This window comes from Hydra vulgaris, chromosome 08 (genome assembly GCF_038396675.1).
Source record: "Hydra vulgaris chromosome 08, alternate assembly HydraT2T_AEP".
NCBI classification, from domain to species: domain Eukaryota; kingdom Metazoa; phylum Cnidaria; class Hydrozoa; order Anthoathecata; family Hydridae; genus Hydra; species Hydra vulgaris.
In genome coordinates this window covers 13163967-13185000 of record NC_088927.1, presented here as the reverse complement: position 1 = coordinate 13185000, position 21034 = coordinate 13163967, and the positions used below count along the sequence as shown (strand labels likewise).

The following is a 21034-nucleotide window of genomic DNA, read 5'->3' as shown; positions in this document are numbered from 1 at the left end:
GTATAGTATCATATAGGTTTTCAAGTGAAGTGGATATAAAAGTAGACAGTGGAGTCATACCCTCAGTAAAACTATTTTCTGGTTTTTTAATTCTGATAATAGGTTTATTTAAGAGATTAAATGGATTTTCCTGGTTATAACAACTCTTTAAACTGAATTGATCAATTCTCGAAGAGCCGGATGATGTCATATTACTTGCTATATTAGTTTTTCGTATCTTAGATGGTGGAGATAGTATCAATGCCCTGCGTTTTGTATCGTAGCCCATTTTTAGCGTAGGATAGGGATTACAATCAGTTGGCATACCATCTACAAAATGAATTGAACAAATACGAGAATCTTTAGAAGGACTGAAAAGTTTATTGCTATCTTTGTCTATTCTATTTAATAACTTTTTCCAAGAATCTCTTTTTCCATGATTTTTCTTTGAGGTTGGAAACGGATAAAGTCTAAACAATCAATTATTTCAATTTTAAAATTATCTATTTTTAATTATATATTAAAAACTTAATAAATTTTATTGCACTTTATATTAATTTGTATAATTTACATTATAAATTTATAATTGATTTAAGCTTTATTGAAAAAAAATTAATATAAAAGTGCAAATATCGCAATAAAATAAAAAAATGATGCCAATGACGTTATCAGTAAATGTACAAGTAAATATATAAATTTATAAACATAAATTACTTTATGAAATAAATAAAATTATTTGTACAGCAGTGAAATTTACAGCGAGCATTTGATTTAGCCTAAAACGATTAACCCTAAAATTTAGGGTTATTCAAATTTAATTTAGGTTAAAATTTAGGTTAAAGAGCTTATTACAAGCCCTATATCCACATGAAATTAAATAAGATTTTGGTAAAAGAGTCTACCTTTCACTTAATGAATTTAAGTGAAAAAAAAAAACTATGCCTAATATAGCTGTTTTATTTTTTGTATAGGTTTTATTATTATTTTATTATTAAAAGTTGAAAAACTTATAATATATTATTAGCTAAAGTTTAGCTAATAAATTTTCCTTTAGCCTAAAGGAAAACTGTTTTTAATGTTTACACTTAAGTGTAAACATTAAGTACTTACCGAAATGGTTTTGAACAAGAACATTCGTTAGCTTGCCTTTTGCACATATGTTGATCACAATATGCTTGCAACCATTTTTTTAACACTCTCGAGCTATTTGAGCATCCTTGGACAGCACAACACATTGACATTTCTTATTTTTTTAATAAACCTATTTTGTTTATATTTAAAAAAACAAACAGTTGCTCGAAATTTTCATGTACTTTTATATCGCACCAAATTTGACATAATTTGCCGAACGCGAGATAGAGTTTGCGAAAAGGTGTATTATTATTTTCTACTTAATCCTTTAAGTTAATATAGAGTTTTGCGGACTCTAAGACGTCACCTGACTTTGCGGTATGGAAACATGCTCCAACCTATGGAAACATGCACCAACCTTAAATAAGTTTTCAATAATAATAACACAAAAAATAAAGTGAAAATTTATATAAAAAATAATTTTATTATGCTTTTAGCATTGTTTTTTTGAATTTAAATCAAAATGAATACCACTAGGCTGCATAAAGCATGCAGAAATGGGAAATTGGAAGAAATAAAAATGCTTCTTCAAGATGAGAATTGGTTTTCATTAATTAATAGTAAAGTTGGAACTTTTGGATATACACCGCTGCATGAAGCAGTTTATGCTCGAAAACATGATGTGGTTAAGTTGTTGCTTGATTTGGGTGCAGATGTAAATTCAAGGTCAGATAAAAATTATACTGCACTCCATATTGCTGCATCTCTTGATGCAAGGGACTGCATTGAAGTGCTACTTGAATATAATGCTAACACAAGCTTAATTGATGATTTTAATAAAACTCCATACGAAACAGCTAAACAAAACAATCGTGGTTTCTCATGTTGTCTTATTTTCAGTGCAGGTAGTCAACTCCTTTCTTTCTTTTAAATTAGTTTAACCAAAAAATGCTAACTTAAAAGTAGAATCGTAGTTATTAAAATTAAGTATACTTATAGCTTTAAGAGTTCTTAAAAGAGTGTCACCTAAGTTTACAGAAAAAAAATTAAATAAGTTCAAAAATTACATAAATAAGTAACTGAAAATTAGAAACTGAAATTAGCGAAGCATATAAAACTATTATTTATTATTAGTATTAAATACTATATATATATATATATATATATATATATATATATATATATATATATATATATATATATATATATATATATATATATATATATATATATATATATATATATTATCTGGACAGAATTAGTAAATAAAGTAAGATACAAAAATAAGTGAAGTGTAAACAAAAAGCAAAAAAAGAACAGCACACAATACTTGAATGATTGAAGAGATAAGTTTAATAAGTTCTTTTTTTTATTTTATTATTATTGGTATTTTTGTTAAACAACTTTAACTTTAATAGTATTATAAAAGTTTAGTTAATAAATAGCATGATCATCGATAGGAAATCAAACATTATTTATTTGAAATACTTTTCAATATTTAGCAACAAAGCACCTTGAGAAAACTCAGTGATAATGCTTGTTAAGTATAACATTCAAGATAAAGCACAGTGCCTTATCAACCACAAATTAATACAATATCTGGTGCTGTCAAATAGCAAAATATTTAAAGAATATGCAAATAATGCAAAAAAAAAATAAAATGCAAGTTGCAAAGAGTGCAAAAAAATAAAATAAAAAATTTTTTATTTTATTAAATGATTATAATGAGATAATGATTATAATGGTAAAATGGTTACAATGAGATATCCTATTTTTTTAATTTTGAATTTAAGATTGAAATTGAAATTATTGATATCATCAGTTAAAAAACTACAAAAAGGTGTACTTCAAAAGTTATATTTAAAGATAATAAAAATGGAATAAAACAGCATAAAAATTTATCAGTTTAATCTTACATGTCACAGTTGTTTTTTCTAGAGTGTGCAAAAAAAAACAATCTACCACTGTAGTGTTATAATTGTTTAAAGTAATACTATCTAGTGTGCTATTGTTCTTATTCTCAGTTTTTTGACTTTAATTTAAGTTATCTATAACTCTACACTAAGTTTAGTGTTAAGTTGTTCTGCAGAATTTCATAATGATTGTGAATCAAGGTGATTTTCTATCTTTTAGTTTAACAGTAGTTGTTTAACATTCAAATATCTATTTATTTTGCATACATACTTTCTTTAAAATTAATAGTAACTATGAAACATGTGTTAATTTCTTTATTGACATTGTTAAAATGTTTATTTTGTGAAGAATTTAATACTTATTTAATTATGTTTTTTAAAGATTGTATATCTTGATTTTTGTATTTCCTATAGATGTGTTAAACAGCTTAAAGCAATGTCGAAATGAGGAGTTCTTAAATTATCTTAAAAATATAAAGCCTGAAGATGTTACTTTAGACTGTTTTGAAAAATGTTTAAAAGTTGCGATTGACCAAGATAACTGTACTGCAGCTGGAGTGTTGATGCTTCTTAAACCTCGTAATGTTAAAAGTTGTTTAGATAGTGCACTTAAAAAGCAGTGCTGTTACAAAAGTACACTTTTACTGCTCTTATGTTATGTTATTGAAAAACACAATAATGATGTTTTAAAACTTATCTGCGAGTCAAATTGTTCAGAGAATATAGAGTTCGACCAATATGAATGGTCTGATTTACAAATTCCTACTAGTTTACTGTATTTATTAAGGTAATTCTAATTTCAATGATTTTTATATATTTTTGTTTAAATAATAAAGCATGTATGCAGAATCTATAATTTCAGGTTATTGGGGTCTGGAAATTTACAAAAATATGAAAGCAAAAGTTTATTAAAAAAAATAATCAAAGAAGTAACAAAGTTCATTTTTATTTAAATTCTGATTTTATGACACGACTGTTTTTGTTTTGCATCTTTGCAAATGGAAAATATTTGATTTGTGGTTTGATTGATAAAAATTTATAACTTAAAAGCTGATGACTAAATGATTTCAGTCAGTATACATGGTTGTTAAACATGCTTTGTTGCAATTTAATATATATATTTTTTTAATTTGAGTTTTAAAGATGTAATGTTTTTATTTATTTTAAAGATCTTATATGATTGAAATCAAAGAATACTTTGTATACCCAATAAGAATTGGATGTAGCCCTTTGGTAAAAAATTATGAAGGTATTCAATTTATATTGTCAAACTTTTTTTGCGATAAAAAAAAATTGGTTGCTAATTGGGGAAATCTTTCACTACCCTGTTTCCATGAAGAATGGCAAAAAGTATGCATGGTAATAAAGCTTAAAAATGTGATACTATCTTTTAACTGCATCGAAAGTATTTCATCAAATAAGATTACTATTTACTTGAAAAGTGTGCAAAGGTTGAATCTAAGTTCTAATAACTTAAAAGAAATCCCTCCGGATTTGCTTAAGCTTCCTATGTTACATAATTTAAATTTATCATCAAATAACTTAAAGCACCTCCCTGATGTTAAAGAATGGTCACAGTACTTTACAACATTATCTCTAGACAATAATTTATTAGAAAGTTTTCCAACAAATGTTGAACAAGTTCCCATAAAACACCTTTATATTTCAAATAATAAATTGGCTTCTATACCTGAAGGTATATGCAACCTGAAATATCTAGAAACTTTGAAAATTTGCGGCAATGTTAATATTCATGCGCTACCTCTGAATATGGGGAATTTGACGAAACTTACTCTTTTAGATAAAGCAGGATTAAAGGTAAATTGTATAATTTAAATTTAAAACTTGTTTTAAAATTTATATAAATTCAACATACAAAAATATAATCTGATAATTTTTTATATAATAAAATATAAAAAAAAAATCTGATAATTTTTTTTTTGTATGTTTTATTATTATTGTTGTTATTACTATAAGTATTACTAATACACACACACACACACACACACACACACACACACACACACACACACACACATATATATATATATATATATATATATATATATATATATATATATATATATATATATATATATATATATAGCGCGTTTCATAATTATAGCCGCATCCCCCATTTCTCTTAGTCCATGTTTTCCAAAACGAATAAACAAATAGTATTAATGCTACTTCTTATGGATAAGTAAGAGTAGAAAAAGTATATGTGTTATAATCATTTTTGTTTTACTTACAGCCAGCTATGGCCTAAAATCGATTTTACGTGCGTTTCATAATTATAACCGCAGTATGACCTATAACCATGAAGAAGGAAAACTAAGGCGCAGGTTTTTTTTCTAATAACCGATATAGCCACCACTGTTCTTAATAACCTCAAAAATGCGATTCGGCATGCTTCTGATCAGATTCTCAAGCAACTAGACTTCAATTTCATCCCAAGCTTTCGCAATCGCCATTTTTAGTTCGGGCACGGTCTGAAACTGACGATTATTCGCATACACACTTCGTACAAGCACTCCCCATAAATTCTCAATAGGACTTAAGTCGGGTGAACACGCGGGCCACTGTAAAAGTGGAATATTTTTCTCAATCAACTACGCTGTAGTGCTTTTGCTGGCATGAACACTTGCATTGTCTTGTTGAAAAGTCAAACGATGGCGTGGAAAACGTCGGATGAAAGGTAGAAGATTGTTCTGAAGTACCAGTTGGTATTCTTCACTGTTCATTTTTGTCGAAGGAAACGCCAGTTGCAGTTTAGAGTGAACACAGAAAGCCCCCCATACCATTAGACTAGCACCACCAAAATTCCGTTTGGAGAAGAAATGTGGCTCTTTACGGAGGTCTCTCCAGTAGTGAGTTGTTCCATCTGGTCCATCCAGATTGAACTTTTTTTCATCACTAAAGATGACCTGATGTAGAAAAGTGAAAATAAAAAAACCTTAATTCTTTAAATATAATTATTACTACCGAATTTAAAAATTCACTACCTTGGTCCAGTCAAGAGACATATTGTTCCGACCAAAATCCAATCTCGCCTCTTTATGGCGTGGCAGCAGACGTGGCACAGGTAGCATTTTTTCTCGAACAATGTGTGGAGCATGTTGTATGGTCCTCCAAATTGTACATTTTGACACATTCAGGTCTAATTCTTGTTTAACCTCGAGACAACTCTTGTTAGAATTCGAAACAGCTTGAATAATTTTGCGCTGGGTGCGGTCACTGAGTCTTTTCGGACGTCCAGTATGCTCCTTTTGGCAGTAAGTAGCTGGACTAGCCAAGTAATTTCGTATTACGCGATCTGATTGTCTAATTAGTCAAGCAATTTCACGTTTGGGTTCTCCCTTTTTATGTAGAATTTGTATTTGGGCTTTTTCAGCTTCAGTTAATGTTTTCCTGTGAGGCATATTGCTACAATGAGCAAATAAATAAATGAATTAGGTAAGGAATAGTAATATATAATAAAAAAGTCATTACAGCATTAATAACACACATATTTAAAGTTAACTTACATTTTAAATAAAAGTAATCACAAGTGTGGTTATAATTATGAAATGCCCGCAAAATTGATTTTGCGCTATTACGTCCACTAACTAAAACAAAAATAATTATTGCACCTACATTTTAATTTCTTTTACCTACATATTTAAAAAAAAAAATACAAAAAAAAAAAGATTAATTAGATAAAGAAGAAATTTCTACTTTGTAAGTATTTTTTCTTAATCTTTTTAAATATTTAAAATATTTTTTTTTCATTTAATAAATAATATTGAATTATGATATGCAAAAGCCATATATGTTACAAAATCAACATATTCGGTAAATTTTAAATAACCTTTTTATTTCTTAATTTTTAATGATTTGTTTTTAAAGACCACTTGATAACCACGTATTTACTAACGATGCAAGGTATTTTGGCACACGTTTGATTTTTTCAGAATATCATTGATACTGCACATAAGGAACATTTTTCGCAATAAAATCTCCAGATTTTGCAAAAAAGTAAAAAAAATGCGAAGTGCAGTTTTTGAAGTCAAATTAATAAATTGTAGTCATAACTTAAGGAGTATTTTATTTTATTCTGACTAAAATATTACAAATAATAAACATATTTAAAATGAGTAATTCTTATTTTGAATATACATTTGCAAACTGTATTATAAATCTAAATAACAAATTTAAATTTAATTTTTGAAAAAGTTATAAAAACATATATATATATATATATATATATATATATATATATATATATATATATATATATATATATATATATATATATATATATATATATATATATATATATATATTATATATATATATATATATATATATATATATATATTTATATATATATATATATATTTATATATATATATATATATATATATATATATATATATATATATATATATATATATATATATATATATATATCTATGTATATATTTAAATATATATATCAAAGCAAGGCCTCTATATATATTATGTTATGTACATAAAATGTGTTTTTTGGCATTTTTGTTGTTGTTTTTTTTAGTGTTTTTCTACTTTTTTTAAGCAATTCTTACGATTTTTTAGGCATAAATTTTTGAATAGTTTTGTTTATTCTAGTACATTTTTAGTATATGATCATTAAAAGCACAATTACATGTATAACGGCTGTTTCAAACCGAGATTTATGGCTTCTTGTTATTTTTTGAAAATATTGGTTTAAGGGGTGTTACTAAAACATTTATAACTTTTGAAATATAGAAAGTTTTGTTTTGTAAAAAGAATAAAAACACGAATAAAAAGTGTCATCGTATGACATCAAAGGTTGAATTAAGCGATTGTGATTTGCAAAATCTGTTCTTGAAAATTTTGGTTTATGTTAAGCTGTGTAATTTGTTTTGAATTATTATAGTTAGTTAGCAAAGTTATAAAAAACAAAACAATAAACTTACGACTACAAAAGTAATAACACTCTAGTCACTAACTGCATTATAAAAGTAATAAAGATATAGTAATGTTATTACTTATATAAAGCACTTATAACTCTAAAGTTCATTCTTAGTTTAAGCAACATTAATAATTCCAAACTTTAATTAAAGTAGAAAAGCATCTAGAAAAAATAAAGTGGATATTCAAATATTATTATAAACTTAGGGAACTTTTACAAATACACTTGAACAACTTTATAAAAATGTACTGTATAAAAAGTTAAGCATTATGAAAAGTTACTAATAGTCCATAAAAATGCACATTAATTTTAAAATCAACCAATAAAACATTTTAATTGGTTGATTTTAAAATTAACAAGCGTTTTTACGGACCATTAATAATGTTTTTAATAATGCTAAATTTTATAGACAATACGTTTTTATAAAGTTGTTTAAGTTCCTTAAGTTTTAAATATTATTTGAATATCCAAACTATTTATATACTCTATATTTCTAGATGCTTTTCTACTTCAATTAATATTTGGAATTACTTATATTGTTCGAACAAAGAAAGAATTATCAAATTTATAAGTGCGTTATAAAAGTAATAACACTATTATAGTGTTTTTAGTTCTATAATGCAGTTAGTTACTAGAGTGGTATTTCTTTTGAAGTTGCAAGTTTATTGTTTTATTTTTTATAACTTTTTCGCTAACAAATTTTAGTTGATTTGCCCCTTAAAAATAAAGAACACCGTTTTGGGTAACCTAAATTTTTGAAGACCGTATATTTTTCTAGTAATTGCATTTCGTGATCGCTTAATTTAACCCTTGGGCATTCATGCATTTGCAAAAAAAGTTATTTTAATTAATAAACGTGACAAAATGGCTGAATTTTAGTAATTTGATGTTACTTTTTATCAAAAAAATGTCATAAAAAGTTTATTCTCATTGTTTGACTATTATAAAAACCTTAATTGTTAAAGGTTAACTAAAACAGACTTTATTGAATTCTGAAAGCAAACCGCAATTTTTGCAAAATTATGAAAAATTATGAATCAATAAACTCTTCTCACAAAAAAATAAAATGTTTGTTAAAATATACAAATAGTTAATTTAAATCAGTTAATAATTTGTTTTTATTCTCATAAAAAATTGTTTTATAATCAGTTGGTCCACTGATAATTTCTTTAGGTAGTAAACTATTTTTGTACACTCAGTTGATACTAGATTCATACTTTATTATGAACCAGAAGAACAGTTGCTTGACTCACAATTGTGACAATAACTTTTACAATTTCTTAATTTATTAAACAAAATTTTTACACCGACTAGATATATATATAAGACTTATATTCCATTCTTTAACCAGAGAGGAAGTATGTAGTGCAGAGGTACTGTAGAGTTAGAACTAACTTCTGATCATAATAATGGAATGGACATCTAATTTATAAAATAAATGTTACATTTAATGAAGGGTAATACATTTTTTACACAAACATCATTAGCTCATTTTACAGATGATTTTCTAATAAACGCAAAGATTCTGCTGTTTTAAAACATTTAATTGTTTATTTGTTCTGTATCAGTCTGAACCCTGATACAGAACTAATAAACATTATATACAGACCCTGATGATATAGAACAGACAACGGGATTTTATATACTTCATACCCTTATCCCCAGCACAAAGAAGCCATACTTCTTTGCCAAAACTAACATCAGAGTTGAGGTGGTTACAAACATGAAGACAATTGAAAACCTCTTTAATATAAGTTGTCTTGACCATCAGTACAGATACTAAACAGTTGTTTCATTCACAGATGCATAAAGCAAAATGAATGTCACAGTAACATGTTTTTTACTGACATTCATTGTCAGCATTTCTTGTTCTTGTCTTATCTTGGGCTTAGATGGGAGAATCCTTGCACCAAGATTACACAGAATATGTCTTAGCCTATAGAATTCAGCCATAGGCATCCTTAATTGGCTCTGCAACTAAACCTAACTTGTTTGCAGCACAACAAAACTTTGAATTTTCACAAAACAAGAATTACAAAACAACATAGACAAATCACTTTCAAAATCTGCAAAAGCTAATAACTGAAGGAATACAAAAGCAAATTTAGATCATCTAGCTGCAGCATGCCTACCTAAGTTAGAATAAGGTTTACCATGTTCTAACTTAATGTAAGTATATTTTTTACCAACTATGGGTTTTTTAACTAATATAGTTGTATCTGATATAGTCTGTAGATTACTTACTGATATAGTCTGTAGATTACTTAACTTAAATTCAGAGGAACCAATGTTGTCATAGTCTAAATAAGAATTGACAGCAACTAAATCCTTTTCACAGCTAGCAAAACATTTGCAAATTTGGCAACTGTTCTGGTTTATATCACTGATTTTTGCAGTTTATTTAGCAATCTTACATTTTTAGTATTAGAAAATTTAGTTTTTTTCAATTCAAAACTGCTCCTTCTTTTTTATCCTAATACTCATAGTCTCTAATTGAGAAATTAATGAGTTCAATGTGTGTTGAGAGCCCTATTTTTAGAATTTAAATCTGTAATTCCAGCTTCCAACTTAAATACTTGCATTTTAAGTTTCTCTATTTGCTCCACATTTGTTTTATTTTCAGAAGTTAATGGATCAATTTGACTCAGTAGCTCCTGACTCCAATTTAAAGTAAAGGAGCTAGCCAAAGTTGCATTTAAAGTTGGAGCTAGCCACAGTTGCATTTTAAAAAATTATTTATTTTTTGTTACTAAAAATTTTTTTTTATATTTCTTTTTTTGGCGTGTTAACTTCAGACACATTTTATCAAATTCATCATTAATATGTCATTACTAGGCATATCAATTGAAAAAAAGAAACCTCATTAAAATAAATAAATTTCCTTATAATTCAAAGACTGTCATTAAAATGAAACGACATTGTTAGTGATCTTATCTGCCTTAATTAATAGCTTAACAAAAGGAAAGTTACACTTATCTTCCCCACAATTTTCCTTTCTAATGTGTTGTTTCAAAATTTGAATACATAGTTATCAAAATAAAATTGAATAAGTTTTTAATATAATAAAACTAACAAATAAAATAATTAATAAACAAATATATGCACTAAATAAAAGTGGATTTAGCAGCTTATCTATTATACATTAGTTTGATAATCCTAAGAGAAAAATTCAGCCTAGCTTTGTTTACTTTAAACTTCAAAATTTGGCTCAGAAACAGTTGTTTGGAAAAAATTTATTAATAAATGGTTTTGGACATAACGCATAAAGGTGATGTCATAGCAATGTACGCCTAAAACACAAATGTACACCTAAAACTAGCAAGATTTGCTGTAAAACATGACATTTTTGAAAACATATTTGATAGCATATCTGAAGGTGTATAAAATTTTTTTTGATTTTTATTTGCTTAAAAGGTTTAAATTTTAATATTTAAAAGCAATAAATTAAAAAATTTAAATGCTTTGAAAGATAAAATATGCGTAGATGTAAACCTGTGTTACATTGTTTCCTGCTTAGGATAACAAATGCTCGATCTTCTTGACTCTACTCATAGGTTTTTGCTTGTGTCTCAAGTAACCCAGAGTATTAAACATAAAAAACCATCCCCACCACCTAAATTTTATTATATCTTTTACAAATATTCGTCGTCTATAAAGCAAACTTCGATCGGTTGATGGATGGTTGCTTACTTATTCAAAAAGAATGTTACCTATTCAGAAGGAATCTTACTTATTACAAAATTATTCTAACTTGCCTGCTCTTGATGAGACTAATTTAAATTCTGCTATTTCTTCTTCAGATCTCAGTGTTGATGGGTACTATGCTTTGGTTTACAAAGACTCCAATAGTCACATCCTTAAACCCGGGGGTATACATATGCATCAATCAGCCTATTTGTTGTGAAATCAAGTTTGAATCTTTTGACCATTTTATTCTGTGCTTCCACACCTCTTCACTCGATTACCATTGTTCTTTATTGCTCTCCTTTTTCCCAAGACTGTACTCTTTTAGATGTAATTTCTGATCAAATTGACAATGCTCTCTCTCTTTACCCCTCTGTCAATATTATTTTTATTGATGACTTAAATATTCATCACACTGAATGGCTTTGCTCTAACCCTGTTGGCACTAAAGTCTATAACTTCTGCATTTCTCTATCTCTAACTCAGATAGTTAACTTTGTGATTCATTTTCCTGACAACCCGAACCATTTTTCTTTACTCCTTTATTTATGTCTTGTTTCTGATCATAGCTTGTATTTTGTTTCTGCTTTTTCTCCCTTAGGTGGTTCTGACCATTCAATGACCTCCATAAATCTATCATCTTTTACTTCATTTTCTGACTCGCCTTATTATTGCACTACTTACTACTACCCTAAAGCTGACTGGGACTCTAGTGATTTTTTTTGTGACAGTCCTTGGGTTGATGTCCTTTCTCTCTCAACTGATAAATGCGCCTCCTATGTAACCACCTAGATTCAGGTAGAAATGGAAGCTCTTCTTTCATTATGTTGGTACCAAGTAAAGTCCCATTCTACTCCATGTTTTTCAGCTGTTTATTATCGCAAGAAATCAATGTTAAAAAATGATGCCTGATGCTAAGCTCCATTATTCTCATTTCGTTAAATCTCATATCTTTTCTCAGTTCACTAAATTTCATATTGTTAACTAAATCTCAAAAGTTATGGTCTAGAGACTTTTGAAAAATCTTCAACAGCGTTGTTAACAAAATTAGGCCTAACATTCCATCTCTCATTCATGGGACTGATCTTATTACCTCTTTCAAGGATAAGGCAGGACTATTTCCCAAGAATTTTTCTTCTAATCTGACTCTCGAATCTTATGGCCATTCTCTTCCTTTCATTCCAATTAAACAGGTTAAATTATTGTTAGACATTCAAATCACTAGAGCTTCTGTTTCTAAAGTCATATCTCAATTAAGCTCTTCTACCGCTTTTGGTCCAGACAACATTCCTGTCATAATCTTACAAATGTGTTCTGCAGAACTCTTTTCAGTTTTCTCTTTACTATTTAATAAATGCTTGACTGAGTCTTGTTTACCTGTCTGCTGTAGAATGGCATCTGTTATTCTAATTATTCAGGTGTTTTCTGTTATCGCAAAAAATCAGTTGAACATTCTGACCCCAATTATTGTGCAATCAGTCTTCTTCCTGTTATTACCAAGGTCTTTCAACAAATTTCTCACATCCAATTTTGAGTCAAATAACGTGCTGTCAGGCAATCAATACGATTTTCAATTCTCTGGTTCTTCGGCTCACTTGCTAACTGCTTTAGCTGAATGATTTTATTGTGCATTAGATAGAGGAGAGGCTAGAGCTATTGCTTTTGACAAAGTTTTCGACAAAGTTTGACTAAAGCTTTTGACAAAGTTTGACTAAAGCTTTTGACAAAGTTTGGCATGCTTATCTTCTCCATAAGCTTGTTTCATATGGTGTATCTTGGAAATTTTTTGAGATTTTCAAATCCTTTCTTTCTAACCTCATTATCAAAGTGATTTTTAAATCCTTTCTTTCTAACCTCTTTATGTTCATCTAAAGTAGCTTTTTTTGCTGATGACTCAACTTTATACTTCTGTCTTTACAAAAATTCTTATCTTTTCAGCAGCCGATCTTGAATCTGAACTTACATCTGTAACAGACTGGGGTTCGCAGTGGCCTGTAATTTTTAACTCCGACAAAACTCAGTTATTGACTGCAAAGAACTATTGCAATATAGCTGAAATTCCTATATAAATGAATGTCAACCCTCTCACTGAGTCCTCTACTTTATGTCTTGGATTGTTGTTTAATACAGACCTTTCATGGAAATCATATATACAATCAGTTGCTAACTTAACATCCTATAAGATTGCTTCTCTTTATCATATTTGTCATTTTCTTACTCCTGCTTTCATTCTCAACCTCTACAAATCTCTTATTCCTCCCTGTATAAAATACATTCTGTATAAAATACAAAGTCTCATTTGTTTACTATATTTGTCCCTGCATGCTCTAAAAACTTATATTCTTCTAGTTTTTTTCCCTGCATTTCAATTCTTTGGAACTTTCTCCCATCATACAACATTCAACTTTTTAAGTCTTCTGTCAACCGTTTTCTTGCTCTACAACTCTATTCTTTTTTTTTAGTTACTCCCAACTTAAAAGTGGTTGCATGGAGCCTTGTCGGGAGTAAATCAGATTTCAAAAAAAAAAAGAAGAGACATAAATGGGGGTCAGAATAATGAATAAAGAGCTTTGAACTTTGTCAACATCAAATGTTAAGTCATGCTGCCCATATTTGTTGAGCAGATTTGTCACAGATTCCAAAAGCTGACACAATGGTTTTAAAAATAAACAAAGCGCTATTCTACCTTGAAGGAACTTGAATTTTTATATTTTATTGAGTAGACAATCCTCTTTAAACTCAGTAACAGTTATATCACTCTGAAACATTACAATTGACAATTTAAATATTATAATATCTTGTGTAATATAATGTGATGCAGGTTTTTATATGGAGGGTGGAGCTAAGGGTGGGTTATTAACCTAGATATTTTTTTTTGTGGAAAGCTTACAAAAACAATGTTGTCCAACACAACAATACAGCTAAAAGTATAAGAAACTAATGCTTCAAAAAGTGTTTCTGAGTCAGAATATTCAGATAATGAAATCGGATTTATTTTAAGTATTTAAAAATTTTTTATTCAATTAGACAGTTTTCATTTGTTAAATTTTATTTAACTAATAACAAATTAAACAATTTATTAATTGTTTAATCATTTATTTGTAAAATCATTAGTGGTCAAATTTAGTTATTAAAACCATTATATTTACCCACTGATATTATTATTATTTTAAACAGGTTTGTTGATTGAACATAAAGAATGTTCAATAAAATGATATTTTTAAAGATTAAAATTTTATCTTATATAAAAAAACAAAGATGATTGAAATGTGAAACAAGTGTTGAACTTGCCTTCTATAGATTAATATAGTTTGACATAAAGACTAAAAGACATAAAAAAACAGCAAAATATTATCATTTTTTAAAATAAATTTTATCATATAAATTTTCATAAAATAATTAGAGATCTGCTGTCATTATGATAATCCTAATATATCATGAAAATATATATTTAAAAAGATTCTTTATTTTAGCCTAACAGTGTCATACTCAGCAATAGTTTGGGCAATACTGGTCCATATGGCAATTTTGCCTATACTTTCAGCAATTTACATTTATGAAAATCTTTAATCATTTCAAATATTGAAATTGTTTTTTAACATTGTTTTTGTGGCATTTATTTACATTAAGTTAATTGTTGTAAAAAAAAAAATGTTAACCGCATTTGTTTTAATTTTTATTTAATTTTTGTTTTTAAACAAGACTTTTTTTTAACAAACATTTTAATAAAAATCTTAAACTAAATATGGTTTTAAAAATTAAAAATTTGAATTTAATTTTAAAAGAATGTAAAATGATTTTGCAATTTTTTTTAAAGAAATATTTATTTCAATTTTATTTATTTGCAAATTAAATCATTCAAAGATTTATTTTCAATAGTGAAAAATATTCTTTTAAACAAAAACACTTCTTTTTTTAAACAAAAACACTTCTTTTTTTAAACAAAAACACTTCTTTTTTTACAACAATGATGTTTTATGGTTGTTTTTGCGTAAGGGGTTGTCCATAAATTACACAAATAATGTTAAATTTTACAAATAAACTAAACAAAAAAGATCAAAAATTTTCCCTTGCAGAGTCTTAAGTTAATTAAAAACTCTAAATAGCCCATTAAGATTAATTAAAATTGCAGCGTAAAACATCATTTTTTTTTGTAAAAAAAGAGTAGTGTTTTTGTTTAAAGGAATTTTTTTCACTAATGGAATTAAACCTTTTTCTTTCTCATTCAAAATCTCATTAAGTTCTTTTGATAGAAGTTATTAGATATAGTTCAATTAATAGGAAAAAAAAACAACAACTCAATTGTTATCAAATAAACAAAAGATTTTTATGTTATTGGTAATTTTTGTTATTGTTTAAAAAATCTTTAAGCTGTGTAAAATATGCTAATGATGCAATTTAATTTTTTAATGATATAAAAATTGTTTTTTAAATTCACGTAAATAAAATTCCAAAGTTATATAATAAATATAAGATATCATAAAAGAAGGAGGCTTTCTAGTTTAATGTTCTTCCGCAGGGTTTTGTGATAGACAATTATTTTTGGGGCACCTTAATAACCACTCAAAATTTGAAAAAAAAAAAACTTGATGACCAAAATGCGACTTTATTCAGTATTAAAAAGTATCAATCAGCTAGTTTATATAATTTATATTATACTTATGCAAAAAATATATTTTTATCTTTTTTTTTTTTAGTGATTTAGGTACTCCAAGAAGGCCTATCGGTCTTATCACTGCAGAATTTCATGTAGAAGTACATGCCTTCTTCCTTTGCTCATACCTTAAAATTCCTGATTCATTTTGAAAATAGAAAATGCTTCAAGTTTACCCTTTTCATCATAATTATTTTAAAGTTACTTTTCATGTTCATTTTAAATCTTTATGTATTGTTTTGTATCAATAAATAAAAAAAAAAGAGATTGCTTATTGTCAAAATTATGTTTAAATAAATAACTGTATATTGCCAAAATATATAACAAAGTTATGAATAAATGATGTTTTTTATGAATTTTGATGTTTATTAGTTTAATTTTATGTTATTTATTAATTCAATTTCACAAAAAGTTCTTATGAAAAGTTTAATTCATAAGCATAAATTATGTTAACAAATATCTTATTGGTAATTGATAAATCTATCTATTAATTGTGTATGATCTTTAAAAGTAGGTAGTTAAATAGATTATAAAAAGTTTAGTATTTTAAATAAAAAAAAGCCTATAATTAAAAAAAATAAAATTATTTTTAAATGCAAACAAATTTTTATTTATTAAAGTTTATAAGATTTTTTTAAGAAATTATATTATGTATTGAACAACTTAATATCAATTTTCATTCGTGAGTGATTGACACAGTACTCACGGCAGCCATTAAATTCGAGTTAATGGCAAAAAAGATTGGCAACATTTTTTCATAAGAAAATGTGAACAAAAGTGTATGCAAATATCTAACTTATGTAAACTTTAAACTATGTAATGTTAAAACATATAAGAAGTTTTACAGTTTTCTTTTTACTTAAAAATTTCATTGCAACAACATTTCCTTAATTTTGATTTATATCATTTATTTGCCTTTTTATAAAATCTTTTGTTTATTAAATAGCCTTAAAACATTTATTAACTTCTGACTCCAAGGCGAAATACACCTTTTAGGCTGAAGTAGTTAGCTTGCAAGGTTTCTGAAGTGAGTTGTTGTGGTTCATATTCTTACGCTTCCACCATTCTTTAAAATCTGTTAATTTTTTAAAATACAAAATAATTTATTATTATTATTTATTTTTATATATTATTATTTTTAAAAATCTTTTCCAATTTTCTAAAATACAAAATACAACATTCTTAATGTTCTATTGATGTTAAATACATAACATATATAGACATTATATGCTATAACAAACAAAAGTGAGTTTTTAAAAAAGCTTTAAATTTTTTGTGCATATGTCACAATAGAGATACTTATGTTATTAATGTGCTTAGGTAATTAGTTAAGTCTGGGTGTTTAACACACATTAAAGAAGCAACTTTTTTTCTTATAGGAAAAAAAATTTGCATTCAAACTTTTATTTTTGTCCAAATGAGCTGGGGATGGTAAAAAATGTAAACTTATCATGACTCGCATTATATGGGTCATGGTAAGTTTATTGTTTTACATATTTTAAGTCTAATTCCAAATGTTTTTTAAAGTTTTTATACCAATTGTAATTAATCAACACATTTCAAGCAAGTATTCTAAATATTCTTTAGAATACCCACTTTGTGTACTAAAATCAAAACTGCTGTTATTTAGCGGTTTGCGCAGTGACTACCAAAGTATTTAGAGTTAATTATATAAAAAATTATTATTTTTATTCATAACTTTAGATTCTCTGTTTAAATAAGCTGTTGTTTAAATAAGCTTGTTTGCTGCAAAGATTCTCTATTAAAAAAAAGTACACAAAATAAGAAGATTTTTAACATTTGTAAAGTAATAAGAAGTATAGTCTTATATTTTTAGATTAATAGTCCTCCGGCTATTAAGAATTTGAACAAAACAGAAGATATAATGCGTTATTTGATAGCATTAAAGAGAGCTGCAGAGCCTTATTACACAATGAAACTAATGATTGTTGGGTTTGAAGCGCAAGGAAAGACAACTCTGCTAAAAAGGCTTCAAGATAATACAAGTTATAATGAAAATCAACCTACAGAAGGTATGCTTAAAATATTATTTATGGAATCCACTAGTGTAATACAATGTGTTGTAAATATACTTTCAATATAGCTGAATAAAACACAAAATTAATGAAAATAACCAACTTGTAGTAAATTAAAGTTAAACTACAGAAGGCAGAATGTTTATGAATGTTTATGAATACTTAACTACACACAAGCATTTTTCAATGTAGCTGATGGGTTCGAATAGAGTGTTTATAAAATCGAAATAAAATTGTAAAGGTCACAAATTCGGAAAAGAAAAAATTGAGGGGTCTAAGCCAAGTGCCTTAGGCATTTCAGATGCCTAAAAATATATGAATTGTCAGGTCAGGTATATGGTCTTCATGATCACCATTCTACTGGTATCATGTAACCCAGTGCAACCTGTTCCATGTCCTGCTGCCTTGTGGGATTCACTTTCTAAGTAAAGGCTAGAAGGAGTTTGCTTCCTATCGTCAGTGCTATTTAAAATCAATCATGCTTATAGTAATATATATATATCTACAGGCCTTGTTACGAGATTTTGCTGCGTAGCGAAAACGCGTAACGCATTTATAAGTAACTCAACTCAGCAAATATATTTTGCATCGTTAGAAGTTATATTGCGTCACTAGCGTCTTTTCAAGTACCGCATTGTAATTACAAATAAAATCTAAGTTCTTATTTAAAAAATTATTTTTATTATTTTTTTCGAATATAAACTAAATTTTATTTAAAAAAAAATATTCTTTTCATGAAACATAAAATAATGTTTGTTTATTTTCTTATGATTTTACAGTTGGTTTTTGGTTATTTTATTAACTGTTAATAAATTTTTTCTTATTTAATTTGTGAACTCTTTTTAATAATGTTTTTAAACAATAAAAAGTTGTTTTTTTTAATATTTATCAGTTACCGATAACATATTTGTGATCATAATTTATATTCATAACGAACGTCATTAAAACTTTACGTTATTGAATTAACAATAAACAAAATATCTTATTAATAAAATATTTACATCAAAATTAATCGTGCATTTTTTAAACTATTATGACTAAAAATAATTTTTTTTAACTAATTTTTAACAAAAACAAAAAAAAAAAGGAAGCAAACTGTTTCTTTAACAAAAAATCTATTAGTTTACAATTGCTTTTACTTTTGACTTTATTTCTCCTGAATAAACGTCACATTAACGACAATTAAAAGATAATTTTAATATTCTAAAAGATATAAGTTTTTGCGTAGGGCAAAACTGCTAAACGCGTAGGCAAATCGCCTTTTCGCAGGCAAAATGCAAGCTGCGTAATGCTTCTTAACAAGGCCTATATATATATATATATATATATATATATATATATATATATATATATATATATATATATATATATATATATATATATATATATATATATATATGTATATATATATATATATATATATATATATATATATAAATCTTAGATATATATATATCTTAAATATATATATCTTATATATATATCTTAAATAGACAAGAGTATTTGTATTATTATCATTATACCATAATAATACATTATCTATTTTGTACATAGTTGGAAGTGCCTCATTTGCTATTTTAGCTCACTTATAATCTACTTATATGTATGTTTGTGTTCTGTTTAAACTTCTGGCGCCTTGTTGACTCACCCATAAGTTGCTATTTGTATATATGTTTGTGTTCTGTCTGTTTATGTTTATTTGTATGTTTGTGTTCTGGCTTGGTGTTGGTTCACTTGTAAGTTACTTTATATATGTATGTTTGTGTTCTGTCTGAACCTTTAGCACCTTGTTTACTCACTCGTAAGTTACTTTATATATGTATGTGTTCTGTTTAAATATTTAAATTGGTTTTGATGTAGTGTATGCTCATTAACTAAAAAGACCCCTCAACTATAAAACCTGCATTCTCCCTTATCTCTAGTATTTTGTCAGATGAAATATTTTTCATAATCCATTTTCAAAATATCATGCCCGATGTTTTAAGTTACTGTTTGCAGGAAGTAGCTCCTTTTAATTACTCCAGGTCAGATGCTAAGCTCCATTATTCTTAGTTCACTGAATCTTGCATCTTATTTCAGAAGTTTGGCTCTAGAAACATGAAAAAAAATCTTCAGTGGCATTAATAAGGGTAGGTCTAACATTCCATTTCTCATTCATGGGGCTGATCTTATAACATCTCCCATAGATAAGGCAGAACTATTTGCAAAGAACTTTTCTTATAATTCGACTCTCAAATCTTATGGCCATTCTCTTCATTCCATTCCAATTAAACAGGTTAAGCCATTGTTAGACATTCAAATCACTCCAGCTTCTGTTGCTAAAGTCATATTTATAGAGTTTAATACTCTTCTACAAATTTTGGTCCAAGCAACATTCCTGTCATTGTCTTGTAAAATTGTTTTCTAGAACTCTTTTCAATTCTCTCAAAACTATTTAGTAAGTGCTTGGCTGAGTCTTGTTTTCTTTTTTGCTGGAAAATGGCGTATGTTGTTCTCATTTTTAGAAACTCCAGTGAATATTCTAACCTCTGAATCAAAAAAAAAAAATCAAGTCTCAAATAAATTAATAAAAGTTTAAAATTATAATGATATTCCAAAATATTCAAAACAATAATGCACAGCAAATAATTTTTTTTATAACGGTCTAGAGCAGCAAGAAAATGCAAAACTAAACTCCTTGCATTAAAAGTAACTACATAGTTGCTCTTGATGTTGAGTATACTCTTCTACATGTTTTAAA

General features: G+C 26.9%; 2 protein-coding genes across 2 annotated transcripts in view; one reads left to right on the top strand and one right to left on the bottom strand.

Moving 5' to 3' along the window:
* Positions 1 to 1292, bottom strand: part of LOC136083032 (uncharacterized) — a 2602-nt gene extending 1310 nt beyond the window's left edge. The window contains exons 1-2 of the mRNA XM_065802441.1: positions 1090 to 1292; positions 1 to 449 (exon numbers count right to left, since the gene is read on the bottom strand). The exon at positions 1 to 449 is cut by the window's left edge and continues 1310 nt beyond it. Of these exons, the coding sequence (XP_065658513.1) occupies positions 1 to 449; positions 1090 to 1220 (580 nt within the window). The 5' untranslated portion in view covers positions 1221 to 1292. The remainder of the gene's footprint in view (positions 450 to 1089) is intronic.
* A 105-nt stretch (positions 1293 to 1397) lies between these two features.
* Positions 1398 to 19380, top strand: LOC136083632 (uncharacterized). Its single transcript, XM_065803112.1, has 4 exons — positions 1398 to 1955; positions 3378 to 3750; positions 4133 to 4781; positions 18096 to 19380. Exons 1-4 carry the CDS (start codon positions 1574 to 1576, stop codon positions 18360 to 18362), a joined length of 1671 nt encoding a protein of 556 aa, XP_065659184.1. The 5' UTR covers positions 1398 to 1573; the 3' UTR covers positions 18363 to 19380.
* The last annotated feature ends 1654 nt before the right edge of the window (positions 19381 to 21034 follow it).

Bases quoted from the DNA above. Each gene is read 5' to 3' on its own strand.
- LOC136083632 (XM_065803112.1), top strand. From the start codon at position 1,574: ATGAATACCACTAGGCTGCATAAAGCATGCAGAAATGGGAAATTGGAA. The intron at 1,956-3,377 runs GTAGTCAACTCC...TATTTCCTATAG, and splicing joins TTGTCTTATTTTCAGTGCAG to ATGTGTTAAACAGCTTAAAG. The intron at 4,782-18,095 runs GTAAATTGTATA...TTATATTTTTAG, and splicing joins TAGATAAAGCAGGATTAAAG to ATTAATAGTCCTCCGGCTAT.